An 18,080-nucleotide genomic window follows, 5' to 3' on the forward strand; every position below is an offset into this window, starting at 1 on the left:
AAGAGGACCTGCTTGAGCCCAGGAGGTTTGAGAGCTCAAGTGATCCCTTTGCACTATGATAACGCTACTACACTCTAGCCCAGGTAACAAAGCAGTCCCCATTTCAAAAAAAAAAGAGAAAGAAAGAAAAATACTAGATAATGATGAGTGGAAATGGCTGGGGGAGAAGGGTCCTTTGAGGAAGGCAGTTTCTTGGATTCACACAAGAGCTGCATGTGGGCCAGGGAGACCAACTCACCCCCTTGCAGCTCCCCTAGACTAGAAAGCTCCCAACTGTCAATAAAAAAGATGGGTACCTGTCCAGCCCACAAATTCCCTCCAGTTGCAATCATGTCGCCCACCATAAAAGATCAGTGCCTCAGTGCTCAGCAATCATCCAGAAACGTGCCCAGGCCCCCTGACTTCCCAAGCAGTGAGCACACACCCAGTAGGTAAGCCCATAAGCCTAGTTTATGACACTCCTTTGGGCAAAACTCCTGTCCCCCAGCACTGAGCTCAGCCCAAGCCCCATAGCAGCTGCTAAGGTACCTAACTGCCCTTGATCCCAGCACTGTTCCTGGGCAGGACAATGGTGAAGTTAGTTCTGCTGTCCCTTGTCCATTCACGTTGAAGGGGCCAGGCCATCCTGGTGGGATAGGGCAGGAGTGCAGTGTGGCTTGGGGCTCATGAGTGGGCCTCCTACTCCACAGTGGAGGTGCAGGAGGAGCTCCAGCCAGGTTTTCTAGAAGCCCTGCTCTCCATCAATGATAATACTTCAAAGGCTTTGGTGAGTAGCAGATGTTGTCCTTCAGGAGAGGTGACCCCACGGGCATGCCCACCTTGTTCCAGCGGTGGCCTTTATTGTAGATGGGCTTGACAGAACGGGGAGACCAGCGGGTCAGGTACCTAAGGAGGGAGGACAAGCAGGTGAGGATTGAGGTCCCATGCTGGAACTGGGAGAATAGGGCACTGCCTCCTTGGGCCAAGCAAACCCTTTCACCAGTTTTCCTGTCTCGAAGGGCAAAGATTTTCCTGGGAGTAGCAGCTAAGTGTCCTGTAAACAGATGGGCTGGGCTCTTGCTGCTGCAAGGGTGTGGCCAGGGCCATGAGCTCCCTTGATCTTTATGAGTTGTCAGTGTGTGTGTGTTTGCTGGGGAGAAGGCGGAGAAAGATGCTGCTTGGGGAGCAGATCGTTCCTCTCTTGGCCTCAGCCATGGGGAGAAGAGAGCTGATATAAGGGCTTGGAGGAACCCTTCACTCTTCCCCACTTGACTCACCCAGCCACCCTAGCCTTCAGGGAAGCCCCCAGGGCATCATATCTGGTGTAGGACCCCTGCCCCTCACCCAACCCGTGACAGGAGTCAAGCGGTGAACGCCCATGGGTGCAGCCCTGGCCCAGGAAGGTTCCTGTAAGTAGGACAGGGGTGGTGAAAAATGGCTGCCACCCATGTCCTTTGGCCTCCTTTGGGGATGGCCAGGGCCCTGATAGTTCCCAGAAAAGTGGCTCATGCCGGCTGGGACCAGGGTTTACTCTGTCCAGAATGAAACTTGGATTCCATCCAGAAAGGCCCATCCTTCACCCTGAAAGCTCAGCCATGAAAAAGGCCAGGAATCCTCCCCTGCCTCCATTCTAGGTTGAGGCTCAATCCAGCTACCCTGAGAGACCCTCAAACAAGCTTTTTAATAATAATAATAATAATAATAATAATGATAAAAAAATTAGTAACCTTGGGCAAAAACTGTTAGACTAAAAAAAGTGAAAAAATGATTGCTGATTTATGCATTTCAACTGAGCTCCGCTGGACCTTGGTCTTCTGCTGTCAGCCCCGTGCAGAGGGGAGGCCGTGGGAGGTGCTGGCCTGCACTCCAGGTGTGCACAGGGCAGGGAGGGGAGGGCCTTCCCCGCGTATCCCGCCAGAGAGATGATGGTGGAGGGGCTGGCTCGAGGACTGCTTTTCCTGTGGTCGAAGGTACTGGGACGATGGAAGAGTAAGGTAAAGGGAGGGAACACGAAAGGCCCCTTTGCTGGACTCTCCCAGTCTTTGGGGTGGGGTGGGATGAAAAGATGGGATATGGGAGCACGCTCAGTGGGATTCAAGGACTCCAGAGGATGCCAAGGCTGACCAGCTTCCCCAGATCTACTGCCCTAAAGCTGTTCTTTCCCCCATGGGTTGGAGAGATCTGAGGGAAGTTGGGCTTTAGCTAGCCTTGGGCCTAATGTCTGTGCCACATGGCACAGTCAGCTGGCAGTGGGTGGGCTGGGTGGCCTCTAGTCAGCTCTCTGGGAACACCCCAGCTCTCAGAAGAACCAAGGCTCTTTCCTAAACCAGCCCCTACCTACCTCTCCTGAATGGGTGTGTTGGGGGGAGCTATGCAACAAAAGAAAAAGCATGGCCCCCGCAGAGCCTGGGCCAACGCATGGCAGCTCAAGAACCCCTAGATGGAATCGCAGAGTCCTTTGCAAGGGAATCAATTTCCTTCGCCGGCTGAACTCCCTCCTCCCCCCCAGGGTGGCCTTTTGCAACCCAAAAGCCCCCACACATCATCAATCCTGTGACACCTTAAAGGACAACGGATGTATGGGAGGGAGCCTGGCCTAGCTTCAAAGGCCTGAGGGCAAGATGGATTGTGTCCTCAGGCCTGCTGCTGTTTCTTAAAAAGCAGAGGCGGGTGGGCTCAATCCCCAAATGGTCCAAAGCACAGTTGGGAGACACAGGAAGAGATTAACATGTCCTGCTCCCCCAGGGCTGCTGGCAGGTGGCCCAGCTAGCAATGTGGGAGGTGCAGGTAGAGATGGGCACAGGGCCAGGGTGCTGGCAATGCGCTGGTGAAAGTCCAGCTCTGACCCAGCCTCCAGGGATGGGGGAGGCAAAGTACTAGGAAGCAACCCTGCACCCCCACATCCTGTACCCTATGATCAGCAATCCAGTCTCATACTCTCCATGCCTGGGTTCTGTTGGGGATCAGCCTAGGAGGTTTGCTGGGGCCTGAGGTGTCTTGTTTTGCTTCAGTCATCTTTGGTACTCTACAGAGAGCAGTTCTATCTTCTCACTCCAGTCTGAGAACCACCAGTGGCAGGTAGACAGGAGCAAGGTAGGAGAGAACAAGAAGAACCCCCCAGATCAATCTTACAGAACTGGCTCTATTCTCAACAATGAGATAATATAAACCTAAGAGTATATGAGTGTGGTTATGTCAGAGATGGGAAAGGAAGAGGAACTTGTAATAGGATAGTTGCTTGAGTGTTAGATGAGAATCTGCTCCTACTTTAGAGGGGTTACCTTGCTTAGGCTGGAGGGCAGACTGATTGATTCCAGCGTCTGGGGGCCTTCCTCTCTTCCTCTATAAAACCTCAGGACCTCCCAGGCTCCTACGAGCAGCTGTGTTCGTTGTTAACTGTACAACTCCAGAGAGCACTGTTTGTGATCTAGGCCACAAGGATTCCGCCCTGAAGTTGTGCAGTGCACGACTTGTACAGCTGTATACAGTGGCCCTACCCCAGACGGCCCTCCCATTTCTAAAACCTCATTCTGCCCTCTAATAACCCCAGTGCTGGAGAAAGCTAGGAATACTGAAAGTTTGCAGAAGTGCTCTGACATCCCCATAGCAACCCAGTGTGATGTCATAAACAGGGGATTAGCACATTCTAATGCCCAATCAGCAGGCCTTGTTACCCTCCTTGCCCCAGTGCTAAGGGCCCTAAAGGGGAGGAAAGAGGAAAGAGGCTGAGGCCGGCAAGGGAGGCAACAGAAGTGGCACAGACTGCAGCAGAGGTGGGACAGACGGGGGTGGGGTGCTTGAGCTGGAAGGGGGTGGACCGGACAGCCAAGGCGCACCCTAGCTTTCCTGAGCTGTGGGATGAGCTCCAGCAAACGGTTTCCCCCGTGGGATGCAGTGAGAGCTGAGGGCCCACAGAACACTTAGGTTACTGACACCCAGGTTTGCTTACCGGTTGAGTTGGGGTTTGCTCTTTGGAACAAATCCTTCAGGAAGCCGAGGCCTGTGATTTGGGAGCAGACCTGAGTGGAGGGAAAGGAGATGGTCTCTGCAGCTCCCTCTGCAACTTTGAGGGGGCCAGAGGGAAAGCCAAAAAGGAGGGGCGGGTCAGTATTGGGGGTGAGTATAATTAACACTCTGGATATCCACTTCTCTTCTAGGAGCGGCTGGAACATGGGGTAGCTGGGTGGGGAGAGATGGCCTGTCACCCTCTTAGTCCTGAGGGGCCCTCTACCTGCTCGGTGGGCCATCTTCACACACTCCTCAATCTTTCGGTGTTCCTCCTGGCACAGGCCTGTGATCTTTCGGGGCAGCATGCCTCCGTGAGGCCGGATGAACTGACTTAGCAGCAAAACATCCTAGTGGAAACCGAAAACAGGAGATGTGGGCCAGCTGGGCTTGCTGTTGATGCTGGGGAACCAGGGCCGCGTGGTCTAGAGGGAGGCTGTAGACCCAGCACTCCAAGAGGTCGGTGTTTCTAGAGAACCCACCTAAGACCAAATCCTCCACACAAAGCTTTGCACTCTACTCTGCTACCTTCACCCTAACAAAGCTTATCCCAACTTAGTAAGATCTTCTGTACCCCATTACCAACCCAAGAGCTCTCAGCAACTCCATGAGATAGACTAGGTTAGAGAATATAAACTCTTAAAGAAATGTTAACAATCTTGTATGCCCCTGAAGTATCTTTCCTGGCTGACAAAAGGTCTGTTAGGTTATTCTCCTCAGGTGGGGTAGGAGACATGCTATGTATTTCCACACAAGCGGGAAAACCTGTACCATTTTAGCCCCCAAAGCCTACATGTCACAGGCCGGAGTATATGCAAACAGCCCCTTCACCTTCTGCCATTCCCTCTGAAGTACTAGGCAGACGTAAAAGCTGAGAGGAAGGGACCAGGGTTAGGAAGTTTAATCTCACATATTCTAAGCCACCCGTGACCAGATGTGACAGGATTCTTGTGCTTCCTTCAGACCAGCATGTGCCCACCAGGCTGCTTGGGACAGGTCAAAGAAACAAGGATAAACAAAGCCAGAATCAAACAAAGGACTACCTCGCCCAACTCCAACTCTTGTGGAATGGCTGAAGGGGTTAATTAAAACTCACCGTCCCCTCCCCTCAGGGCCCTGGCATGCCAGTCTTAGCAGTCATGCTCCACAAACCAACTTGCTTCCCTGGCAGGCGCCTCGCTGTATAACCGCAGATTTGTTTTAATCACTGGACAGTTCCTGGGGGACCTAGGCCTCCAATTCCCACCCTATACTCTTCAGAATCTGCTGAAAAGTACTTGGATTGGATTAATCTGGGGCTAATAAAGTAGGCTCAAGGGCCCAGCCCCCCACCGTAGGCTGCCAAACAAGCTGACAGCTTTGTGCAGCTCAGGCTAACGGTGCTCTGAGCAGAAAGGGGTAAAAGGAAAAACAACTTTAGCCTCTACCTCGGAGGAGATTAAATTTCTTCTGCTGGATAAACAGAGCCAAGTACATTTCCTGGAAAAGGCTGGTAGGAAAAGTGCCCCACAGTGGCTGAGCAGGTATGGGGTTCGCTTTCCTGGGAGCCGCTGAGATTCCAAGTATGCCCACAACCCCACTAACTTCCACATGGCGAAAAGCTCTGAACACTGTCCTCATGCCTGTGTGCTTGCTTTCTATTACTGCAGACAGCCATCAGCAGAAGGCTGGGCATAGCGAAAGAGCTCCCCCCAGGTGGCCTGAAGCCAAGGCTTCCAGCCCAGGAGATTAGTTGGGTCATTCTGTTCAGATCTCATGGGCATGTGGCCTTTCCTGCTCTTATCACCTGACAAGGATCTCTGCCCTTAGTCATCCCATTCCACATAGGGGCACAGGAACAACCTGCAGGTCAAACTGGCCTAGAGCCTGAATCACCTGAAACCCAAAAATAGGGTGCTAATGTCACTAGGGAGAGCTCTGAAGAACAAGTATGGATTTCTCCAGGGCTGTGTCCTTCCCCGCCAGCCCTCCCCATCTCTAGAGAGCATGTAGTTAGGAACATGGGCTCTGCCCCAGCTTTGTACCCTTGGAGTTTGTATCCCAGCTCTGATACTTACTAGCTGGGTGATCTGAGGCAAGTTCATTAACTTCTTCATGACTTAAATTTCCTCATTTGTAAAATGAGGATGAAAAAAGTACCTACTTCAGAGAGTTACTGTGAAAACTAAGTGAATTGAAACATGTAAGCACTCATAACAGGGCCTGACACAAAGTATGCACTCTATACATTATCTATTATTTTTCACTATCTTCTTCTTTCCCTGGAAGCAACTGCACTAGAAGAGCTAGAGCAATCAGGTATCTTTATAACTCCCATATGGAAAGAGTAATGTGTTCCCAGATCACGGTGAGAACCAAGAGCCTGTTCAATTCACCTGCATTACAAAAGGAGGAAAGCCAAACCCAGATCGTGACTCCATCCCAAGAGTACAACCCCTGCAAGCTGGGTTAGGGGCCCTGGTGGCTGAAGCCCAACCGGACCATGAACTCACCTGGTGGCTCTTAACCCTGGCTGCACATGAGAGTCACAGGAGAGCTTTAAAAAAAATGCTCAGGCCCCACCCTCAGAGATTGATTCTGCTGGTCTGGGTTGGAGGCTGGGCATCATTATTTTTTAAATAGAATTTTTTTATTAGAATAACCTGGGGAGCAGCCAGGGTTGAGGGCCACTGGACAAAATGCTGCTGGAGTCTCTGGTGACTCCAGGAGATGCAGCAGTGGCTGCAGGGGGAGCTCCAGTTAACTAGAGAATCTGATCTCTGTGACACGCAGACCTGAGTGTCTCTGCACAAAGACTCACCACATAGTTGTACTTGTGCTTCAGGTTCCAGCGGCAGATGGGGCACTGGCCAGACGGGTTAGGAGGATTTGGACTCTCCTTGGGAGTCCCTGTGATGCGGCCTTCAATCTAGGAGGCAGAGAAAGCAAGCCAGTATGACAGACAGGGCCAGTGTGGAGCCACTATCTTTGAGCAAACCCCAAAATGATGGGAATGCTGGTGAAAGTTTATCTTGGGGAGTCTTGTGGGAGTAGCTAACAGGTCTCTCTGCCTGAACTGTGGTGTTTGTTCTGTAGTTGCTGTATGCTGAACCTTGGGGTGGCCACAGGGATGTGGTCTGGTAACTTTCAGGGGTAATAGAAACCATATGAACTTAATACTGGTGACAAGAGGAAGGGAGGGGTTTGCTGTATCAACTGAATGCTACCTTTCCTTCCTCAAAACAAAACAAACAAAACAAAAACACCAGAAGAACACTGTGCTTTCTTTTCCCCCTCTTTGGGAAAAGTAATGCATGCACATGGTAAAAAGTTCCAAATGGCACAGGAATATAGAGTCCAAAGGAAGTCTCCTCTCCCTCCCATCCCACATGTCCTCCTCAGACGGAAGTGCAGTTTCTAGCTTTATCTTACAGAGCTAAGTCTACGCCAGTGGGTGATTTTGCTCCCCAGGGGACACCTGGCAATGTCTGGAGACATTTTTGATTGTCACAACAGGGGGAAGGGCTACTGGCATCTAGCAGGGATGCTCTACCATCCTACATTGCACAGGGCAGCCCCCACAACAAAGAATTATCCATACCAAAATCCCAATAATGCCAAGGCAGAGAAACCCTGGGCTGTGCTATACAAGCAGATATCTGTATGCACTCCTTTTTAAGTAAAAAAACAAAAAACAAAAAAACAAACTAACACACAGATGAGAGGATACATTCCCCCGTCCTGCTCCCTGCTTTTATCATTGGGATATGGCCTTTCAAACCCTGCCTCGGCCACATGTGAAATGACCTCCTTATTGCTGCCATATTCTGTGACACAGCCTTGGAATTACAAGGCATAATAAACCAACGATCTCGGAATTAGCTCCAATTGCAAGGGGGGGAGTTTAGAAAGCTTTGCGGACTGAGGCCGTGGATTATGAGAATGAGGCTGGGACAGGTCTGGGAGGCTTTGGGAATGTTGCAACACTGACTGCTGGGGGAGGACTGACAAAAGGGAAAGGAGGCTGGAAGTACCGCCTGGCTGTGCGGGGCACTGCTACCCACCTTTCTGCCACAGCAACCACAGCTACACCAGAAAAGGACATGTGGGAGTGAGAGAAAATTTGCAGGTACACAGTAGACCTTGGGCTGGGGGAGGTGGTAAGTACGGTGGGCTGGAGGGGAGACAGCTGACATTTATTCATTCCTCATTATGTGCCTAGCTCTGTGCTAAGAATGGTTCACATATTTCATTTAACCCCCACAACCTAGTGAGGTAGGTGTCAGATCTTATTTCATAGAGGAGAGAGTAATACCCAAGTCAGCCATGGCAGCGCCTCTCTAGGCATGGATGGGCTCTGCCCTCTCTAGAGGGCTCTCACAGGCCACAATGTCTCGTGTGCACTCTACAAATAGCAGATTCATGCCCCACACGAAAAATGCTCTTTACGCTCAAAAGTCGGATGTATTCCTCTCCTCCAGCATGGGGTTTATAGGGTGAATGTTGTTTTGGCTTTGAATCAGGGAACTTAAAAAGTCGCCCCAAGGGGATGGGGGGGGTCCCTTAAAAAGACAGAACTGTTTTGTGGCTATGCAGTGGAAAGGCTGAGGGATTCCTCTAGGGGAAGACCCAAAAGACTCATCCTGGTGATAAGACTGCCTTGCGGAGGACTGAGCTTGGCTGGCTGCCTAAAGGGTTAAATCCCTGGTTAACATGGAAGTTACAGAGGGTTCTGGGAATTCTTCAGAGTGGCTGAGGATTTCTTGGAGGCATGGAAGGCCACGTGAAAACAACGTTGTCTTTTAAGGATTATAGGATAATCTAGGCCCCATGACTCCCCAAGGAAGGGAGGTGAGATGGGTCCAATGAGGGAAACAGGGGACTGGGTGGATGAAGCTTTCTTACCAACAGACAAGCTAGGGCGCCAGCTAGTGAGGCCAGGGCCCAGAGAATGTCACCTTTTAAATGCATCATTTAAGGAGGAGCTTAGTCATTCCAGGCAGAAAAGAAAGAAACTGAGGTCCAGGCTCCTGGCCCTGGGTCAACTAACTCTGGCTCTCTAAGCCTGTAAAAGTGCCTTAGTTTCCCCTTTGGGAAACTGATTTATCATCTGCCAGAGAACATATCAGCAAAGGCCTCTGAGACCTTCTCATACAAAAGGTCACTTTAATCAAGTAACAGATACCCCAGCCCAAGCATAGCGACTGTTCCTGATTAGCCACACTACAGCACACAGCTTGAAAAATCGTAGACTGTGTGGGATTTATGGTCACAGAGGGAACAATCCTGGAGCCAGGAGAGTCCACTTTGGGCCTCCCTCCCTTCCCAAGAGGAGTGGCCAGGCAGCTCCAAGTGTTAAAGAGGTTATAAGTGGCCAACTCGATGATACTTACTATAGTTGTCTTCCCTTCTTGGATCTCCACCACTACAGAGATAAAGGGGAAAAATGAGGTCAGCCATTTAATAAGGAACAGGGAGTTTCAAATAACTGCTCAAATTCTACACATGCAGAAAAAAGGAGCCTTCAGTCTGCACTCTCCCACGATCCCCACCTGGAACAGAAAGTGTGCAGGGTTCACCCTCAAGTGCCAAGGCCCTATGCCCTTGAGCCTTGGTGAGGGCAAGCCCAGGATGCTCAGAGTATCATCTCTCTGGGGTTAAGGATTTCCGCACTGTTTTTGTCTTTCTAAGCCAAGATTCATCTTGGTTCTACCCAAGGGGATCAGCAAGATCCTGTCCTGCTGTGGCCAGCAATAAGAGATGGTAGGGCAGTGGCATTTAAAAGACCTTCAAAAGTACCCTCGAGGCCGGGCGCGGTGGCTCATGCCTGTAATTCTAGCCCTCTGTGGGGAGGCCGAAGCGGTGGATCGCTCGAGGTCAGGAGTTCGAGACCAGCCTGAGCGAGACCCCGTCTCTACTAAAAAAATGGAAAGAAATTATCTGGCCAACTAAAAAAATATATATAGAAAAAAATTAGCCGGGCATGGTGGCGCATGCCTGTAGTCCCAGCTACTGGGGAGGCTGAGGCAGTAGGATCGCTTAAGCCTGGGAGTTTGAGGTTGCTGTGAACTAGGCTGACGCCAGGGCACTCACTCTAGCCCAGGAAACAAAGTGAGACTCTGTCTCAAAAAAAAAAAAAAACAAACTACCCTCGAGTGTGTCCTATCACAAAGAGAACAGAAAAAATGGTTTTTGCCTTTGAAGAGTTTGTGATAAGCTACAGCACTGTTCCAGTGGCTCCACGGTGGATAAGCAATAAGACAAGTCCACCCCTAAAACATGTCTGTATGGAGCACTTGGAACGATAGCAGAATTTATAATTTGATGTACTAATAAAATAGTCTGGGCCAGGTGTGGTGGCTCATGCCTGTAATCCCAGCACTTTGGGAGGCTGAGGTGGGAAGACAGCCTGAGATGAGCAGTTGGAAACCAGCCTGGACAATACAGCAAGACCCCATCTCTACAAAAAACAGAAATATTAGCTGGGTCCCAGCTACTTGGGAGGCTGAGGCAGGAGGATTGCTTATGCTCGGAAGTTTGAGGTTGCTGTGAGCTATGATGACACCACTGCAGTCTAGCCTTGGCAAAAGAGTGAGAACCTGTCTCAGAAAAAAAAAAAAAGTCCATATATTACTGCAAGAAAAATAATCTGTATGAAGATAGCTGTGAGTTAAATCCTGTCCTCCTCTCCTCTCCCTGCAAGGGTGTTTTATTTTCTACACTGGAGGGGGGTGATGGGATAAGGTGGGATAAGAAGCCTGCAGATACCGGGTCTAGGCAGAATTTCAAGGAGGGTACTCCTATTCCAAACTAGAGGGACTGACTCCCTCTGCTCCTTGCCTATTTGGGTCTGAGGCAGTCAGAAGAGAACCTGAGGGCCAATGAGTCCCACACGGAGGCCATATACATTTCCTATCTTACTTAATCAGGATGCAGAATGACAACTCCAACAATCCAAGGAAAAACCAAGCTAATAGCCCACATTTGGCAAATACAATCAAATAGTTCTTGGAAATTCTCCCTTGTTCTTCCAGTTTATTTAGAACCCACAGCTGTCAGCATAGGAACTGGCACATGGCAAATGCTCAATAAAGGCCATTATTTTTAGGGAGCAAAATACTTCTCACAGTCAGTCCCCTTCTGACTGATAATTACTATAACAGAAAAATTGGGTCCATATAGCTAGGTTGCAAACTGTCTCCCAAAATACTAAAAACATAAGCAGCTTGGCTACCACAATTTAGTTTTACTCAGCTCTGGCCGGCCAAAGCAAGAAGTAGTACAGATCAGAAAGAGCCTAAGGTTCTTAACTTTGAGAACCCAGTGAAAGCCACAGACTTCTCCTTAGGAACGTCTCCATAGCATACACACTATCAGACATGGGTTTCAGAAGGCTTACAGTCCCCTGAAGCTATATACCTAAACAGTAATCCTGGTTATTGCTTAGTGGTGGCAGTAGGTGTTTTTAGTTTCTTCTTTTTGCCTCTCTCTATTTTCTAAAATAAACAAGTGCTTTTGCAATAAAAAGTAAACAATAAAGAGAAGGGAATGTCTAAGGAAAAACGGCAATTCTAACCCAACCAGAGAGGCCCATGCAGCTGTGACCGACACCTAATTGGATACAGACTGCCTGGAATTGTTCCTCGTTTGTTTTCTGAGCAGGCCATTCATAAAGACTCATTACTCCAAAACAATCAACCTGAGAGCCCCTCAAAGTCAATTTCAGACATACAAAGGAATAACAATGGCTAGAAAAGCCCTGAGGCTTTCTCCACAGAACACTGTCGTCACCAATGAATTCAAAGACAAACTAGGTTTCTCCACGTAAAAGAAAATGCGTCACCCCACATACGGATCTACTTGTACAGAACAGAGATCAACCCAAGAACAGGAGTGAGTGAGACTCAACCCGGTCCTCAGTCTGGAAGCCAGCACAGCTACAGAGGGAAGGGCACTGCAAGGTGTCAATCTGCAGACACAACCTACAAATGGAGGGTAGCAGGAGGTGGGGGGAGGTAGAGAAGGGCATATACCCAGCTCAGTGGGGGTTCCAGGCACCCCAGAAACTTTGCAAATTTGCAAAAACCAAGTTGGGAGATGGCCTGAGGGCAACCAAATGTGAACAACAGGTGTGTGTGTGGGGGGTGGGGGGTTAGTTTCTGAGAACTCCCATAGGAAACAAAAGGAGAGACAGTCTGGTACCACTAGAGTCAGCAGTCAGAGTGATGCCCTGAAACACAAACTGGATAAACATGTGGTTCCCTTCTTCGGTGGAGGCACTTGGGTCCTAACCATGAGGTAAACAAGTCTAACAAAACACATCACTCCCGGCAAAGAACCAAACCCTGAAGTCATCCCACTGGCCCCTGGAAAAGAGATCAAAGCCCATGACAAGCTCCACTGTTCGCAAGCTCTCTGCACAGCAACCCTTGAACCAGTGAATCATCTTACTAGAAGCCAGTGGGTAAAACAATAGGCAGATGCTTATCTAAGACACAATTTGTTAAACCAGAAGGAATGACCTGAGAACTCACAAGAGACTGAGACTGATCAGGGTGGTGTCTTAGTGCTGGGGCAGAAGGCCTGGCTGGAGCCGGGAGAGGCCCTTAATAGATTTTAAGCCTTTGGAAAGAGGAGATAGGAATCAGAATAGTATTGATTTTCAGTATGCATACAAAAACATGTCAAAACCAAACAAAACCTGAGATCTATTTTGTCCCTGGCCAACTCTCCAAAGAGGAGTGGGGCTGGGCTAACAAAAGCTGGACTAATCAGAAGCTAAACTACTCATCAAAAAAAAAAAAAAAAAAGATTAAGATTTGGGGACTAACAGAAAACTTGTTTTAGAAAAAGATGGACTCACCCTTGTGCTCTGAGACATGGCAGAATCAAGTAAACTAGGGAAAGAGATGAAACAGTTTTCTAAACAAGAACTAAAGGGCCAAAATCTTTCAAGATCAGCACTTCTCATACATATGAAGTAATCTGTCCCAAATGAGGCAACACATTTGCTGAACACCCATGGACTGCACGGCCTTGCTCTACTTACTGTGGAGAGTTACAGTAGAATAGGAAGGCACAGTCTTTGCCCTAGAGGGGGAAAGAGAACTAAACCAAGCATGGGAACTCCACGATAATAAAGTCCACGCCTCATAAAGAGGTCCTTTGAGTACTTCAGTGAATACTCATCTAGGATGAAGTCCAAGATAACTGAATTATAATAGTCTGGAGCAAACAGCATTGTGGTGAGACTGCAGTAAACGCAAAAGACTTTAATGGCCACATAAACACAGACATGCAGCCATATAAAGATCTGACTGCTTAGTAAAGGAGGAAGTTAGGAAAGATGAATGAGGAGGAATGCAGGGCACTGCTGCAGGAAGTGTCCAGAGACCAAGGTCCCTCTTGGAAAGGATGTGTGGTAACGAAGTCCCAAGCAGAGTAGGAAGGAATGGAATAAGTGATAGCTAGAAGGTGGCCCTAACGGTCTTATCTAGGGTAAGAGAGAGGTGTGCCATGTTTGCGATGTGTGCCTGCACTTCTGGCCATTAACTACTTTTCTTAACACCTTCTCTGCCTCAAGCACCACTTCCTCCAGTTCATCTTTAATTCTACCATTAAAGTTTTCTGGTTTCGGCCAGGCGCAGTGGCTCATGCCTGTAATCCTAGCACTCTGGGAGGCCGAGGCAGGTGGATCATTTGAGCTCAGGAGTTTGAGACCAGCCTGAGCAAGAGTGAGACCCCGTCTCCACTAAAAAAATGGAAAGAAATTAGCTGGACAACCAAAAATACATAGAAAAAATTAGCCGAGCATGGTGGTGCATGGCTGTAGTCCCAGCTACTTGGGAGGCTGAGGCAGAAGGATTACTTGAGCCCAGGAGTTTGAGGTTGCTGTGAGCTAGGCTGACACCAACGGCACTCTAGCCTGGGCAACAGAGTGAGACTCTGTCTCAAAAAAAAAAAAAAAAGTTTTCTGGTTTCCTCATTGCCTTCCCTCTTCTTTTCCCTTGGACCCCTGCGGGAATGTCTCTCTGCTCCATGCTTCAGAATGAGGAGTCTTCCTGCCACACAAAAATCTCTTTCCATTAGCAGGTTACTCTGGACTATGTTCCTTGAATTCTTGGAAATCCCCAACTCACTCACTCACTCCTCTCTCAAAGCTTTTAGGCATAGGACTGCCCACTCTGCCAGGCACATCCTTGTGTGAGATGCTCAGTCCTCCAGAAAGCCCTCTTGGCTAACTTAAAGAGATGAAGCAAATTCCCTATGGCTTTTACTCATTTCAATACACTCTGTTAAAGTGTCTGACTGTTAATTCGTATAATCATATGTGTTTATTTTTTCTAGTTTTAAATAATTTCCTTCACAAGGGCTTTAAGAATGATAAGGCAGGAATGAGGTCTAACACAATCTTTGCTAAATCTGTCAGTGCCAACCAATAAAGAAAGGCACTAAATGGTCTTTGGTAAGAGCTTGTGGGGACTGTCAGTGGTGGAAAGGGAAGAGTGCTAGTTCTACTTCCAACTCCATCACTTACTAGCTCTGTGATGTTAGGCATGCTACTGAACACCTTGGGACCAGATTTCCTTATTTAAAAAATGAGGACAGTTAATACCCACCTTTAAGGTATTGTTGAGAAGAATGAATAAATATATGTGGAAAACATACAGTACTTGCAGCAGGCGCTTAGAAATACCAATTTCCATTTTTGTCCTCCTTCAATCTTGCTTCTTCCATAATAATCTTTTGGTTTTGTGTGTCCCTCTTATCAAACTTTAGACCAGGCTTTCTTAACAGCAGCAGGACTAACATTTTGTGTCAGATATTTCTTTGTTGTGAGGAGCTGTCCTGTGCATTGTAAGATGTTTAGCAGCATCCCTGGCCTCTACCCATCGGGTGCCAGTAGTACCACTTGTGACAACCAAAAATATCTCTAGATACTGCCAAATCCCAGTTGAAAATCACTGCTTTAGACTGAAAGTCTTCACAGGCAGGAACACTGGTGCTCAGTCCTCATGAACTCTAAAATTATGTAGTATTCTCTGATACTTTGAAAAGTAGGCTGATTATTTTCAGCACGAGACCCAGCTTCCTGTCCACAAATTTAAATTCTATGTATACAATATTATTTGGATGTCAAATATACCAAGTGGGACCAGTCACAATTAGATACATGTACAATACTTTACGCCTTACAAACAATGTATAGGATAGCAAAAGAAAGTTTTTTCACTTAAAAGCTTTGGAGATAGGTGAGTCTCAAGAAGAATATGGAATGTGGTAGTGGCTTCATGTAAGATTACATCAATTCAAGCTAACATTTAGCTTTTAGGTCTGACAGTGAGCAACCGTAGTAACAGAAGAACTACCAACCTAAACATTTATGAAGGACTTCAGAGACCCACTTGATTATACAGTCCATCATTTCACAAACTTTCCAACTGAAAATATTATTTAAGTCTAACCTCAAATATTCCTGTTGTTAACAAAAATCAAAACAAACTAAAACCAAACAAAACTATTCTTGCCTTTTTTCTGGGAGCATAGCAAGAAACTGCTTCAACTTTGAATTTCATTAAAAAAATGCAAATTGAAGGTATTACTCTTTGATACTTGGTAAACACCCTCAAAAATTTTATGAACATATGCCTATTTTGCAGCATGGGAATAGATGAAACACCTTTTCCAAGTCCTTTCTATCATCAGCATGATCTCTTTGGTGTGTTTATTAATGGATTAGTCTACTTAATGTTAACCTGGCAGTAGCCAGATTTTTTTTTTCCTAACAAATGTTGCATCTTCCCTTCATAGTTACATTCTTCAAACATACCTGCTATTTCTGTTTCTTCAGCTACCTCTTTCATTTCTCCAAATTGGCTTGCTTGTCTGCTACTCTACTGAAATTGCTGTTTGAAAGCTAAAAAGAGAAACCTCTTCTAAGACAAATCCAATGGCCCTTCATTGGGCTCTTTTTTTGGACTTTTCTCTCCCTCTGACAATGATCACTCTTCCACTGGATACTTCTCAGCTTTAGAGGATATGCTGGCTGGCCAATACCATGCCAGAACCTTAAAAAAACCACATCACTTCTTCTGCACATCACTCATCCTTTCCTGTTTCCAGCAGTACACAAAGGAACGCTATGTCCTGAAAGACCTTTTCACTCTCCACCAGGTTCCACTCTTTTATAAACTAGTTAAAGACACATCCCTTTTATGAAAACTTCTAACTGGGTTTGCTGTTTCCAGTAACAGAATTTCTCTGTATATTTGGCACATAAATGCTAACTTGCATTTATTGGAGTGTATACATATCATCTCATTATAATCTAAGCTTTTTAGGAAAAGGGCTGCATTTTCTCTTTCTCCAGAATTCCTTCACAGCTTGAAGCACAGTACGTGGCCTTCAGTAAGCTCTCAGTTGATGCTAGAACCAGGCTGCTTTTCCAGACTTAAGATTAATGAGAAGTAAAACTACCATCCAGCATTTGCCTCTGTCTCACCTATTCGATGGCCTTTCCACCTTGGCCTCCCCCTCTCAGGGAGTCTAGCGGCATGGGCAGAAAAAGTTGCCATCAGATCACAGCATTTTCAGAAGAGAAACTGGAAAGAGAGGCCGTGGGGTCAGATGTCCTTCCTTCATGGCCCAGAGATTCTTTAATGAAGGAGACGGCGGTTCGGACAACATGGAAAGGAGAATTAACATGCAAACCCTTACCGAAAACTTTTCTGAACCCTGGGACAGGTTTCTCTTCTGCTCCTGCTAAATAACCAGGCCTTTCTCTCGATCCTTCCCCGCATCATGAGGACACTCAAAAAGGACGGGAAATCAAGATAACAGTACCAGGGTCTCGAAAGGGCTTTTAAGCAACCAGGGGGGTGCCAACCTCTCATGTTTCAAAATCGAGCAAAGGAGAAAGGGAGGGAGGGACGCACCGGGGCTCGCGGAAGCAATCTCCGCTGCTCTTCTCAATTTCGGGGGGTGTCTGGGACCTGGGACTCACCTTCCCTGAATCCGCGAGCTGGCAGCCGAGCCCAGTTGGCTGTGGCTGGGCCCGCCAGGAGCCTTCGGAAAAGCCAGCCACAGCCGGACGCCAGCACCTTGAGGGCCGCCATCTTGAAAACCAACCTTGACCTGTGTGCATTTCCGCTTCCGGAACGGCGCGCACGCAGCCGCAGTGGTGGGGCGCGAACTGTGCTTCGGCAGTGTTTTTCGCTCCGTTGCACCTGTTACTTCCATTTCCCTCAGCGGTTGGCTTTGGGCTAAGTGGAGAGGCCTGTGTGTCAAGCCTACGTTTCGTTCTAAGGATCTAAGGGAGGTCTTCCAGCTCCTGTTTGCCAGTCCCTTCAGTGTCCAAGGTTCCATTTGTTCCCTGGAAGGCTCCCTTGGCGAAATCACACGCACCACCCCTACCTATGTCTTTAAATCTTTTTTCTGAAAGTTAGCAGTGAATTTTCAGCTTCTGTGACTGGGGCTGTACAGGAGAGGTTGAAATGATTAGAGTTCTGGCTCTGGCGTGTCAGGTATCAGGCAGGCCTGGGATAGAATTAATACTTCCTTCTTCCCCGACCCCCTCTGCCACACTGATCTTTGATTTACATATACTTGGACTCCTCCCCAGCCCCCCAGGTCACTAGATATTTACTCCCTCTGCTCTTTAGCTACTTGGTTAATTTCCATGTATTTCTTAGAGCCCACTTCAAACTTGATTTCCACAGTGAAGTCTTCCTTGACCAACCTTACTGGTTTTCAGCACCAGATACCTCTCCATCTTAGTACTTGGCACAATAGCAGTTTTACATTTCTTTGCACAGTGCCTGACACACAATAAGAGTATAATATATACTTGTTGAACCCTATTTTATAGGACTGTTGTAAAGGTTAGGTGGGATAAAACATAAGTACTCAATAAACATAAGCTAGTTACCAGGGCAATTAAGGAGATGGCTTTTCACAAGTTGGATGTACTTGCCTTATAAGGAATCATATGGTACCAAAAAGAAAATACAACTGCCCAGTTTTCCCTCTTTTAGATTTGCAGGACATATAGTATGTTCTCCAGGAACTACATCAGAAAGAGAAATCATTTACAGCTCAATTCTTCCACTTGGTGGGGG

At 47.7% G+C, this 18,080-nt stretch overlaps 2 protein-coding genes across 2 annotated transcripts in view; one reads left to right on the forward strand and one right to left on the reverse strand.

Moving 5' to 3' along the window:
* The window catches only part of RSPH9 (radial spoke head component 9), a 91,656-nt gene that overhangs the window by 17,776 nt on the left and 55,800 nt on the right, over positions 1–18,080 (forward strand). The gene's annotated exons all lie outside the window — the stretch shown is intronic.
* MRPS18A (mitochondrial ribosomal protein S18A) lies at positions 433–17,225 on the reverse strand. The gene is made up of 6 exons (XM_045542045.1): positions 16,967–17,225; positions 9,357–9,388; positions 6,785–6,892; positions 4,211–4,334; positions 3,929–3,998; positions 433–885 (listed from the first exon to the last, which is right to left on the reverse strand). The coding sequence occupies exons 1-6, from the start codon at positions 17,076–17,078 to the stop codon at positions 741–743; spliced, it is 591 nt and encodes a 196-aa protein (XP_045398001.1). The 5' UTR covers positions 17,079–17,225; the 3' UTR covers positions 433–740.

The sequence above is a fragment of the Lemur catta genome, chromosome 2 (genome assembly GCF_020740605.2).
Source record: "Lemur catta isolate mLemCat1 chromosome 2, mLemCat1.pri, whole genome shotgun sequence".
NCBI classification, from domain to species: domain Eukaryota; kingdom Metazoa; phylum Chordata; class Mammalia; order Primates; family Lemuridae; genus Lemur; species Lemur catta.

Bases quoted from the DNA above. Each gene is read 5' to 3' on its own strand.
- MRPS18A (XM_045542045.1), bottom strand. From the start codon at position 17,078: ATGGCGGCCCTCAAGGTGCTGGCGTCCGGCTGTGGCTGGCTTTTCCGA. The intron at 4,335-6,784 runs GTGAGTCTTTGT...GGTTTCCACTAG, and splicing joins AGCACAAGTACAACTATGTG to GATGTTTTGCTGCTAAGTCA. The intron at 3,999-4,210 runs GTAGAGGGCCCC...CCCTCCACTCAG, and splicing joins GAAGATGGCCCACCGAGCAG to GTCTGCTCCCAAATCACAGG.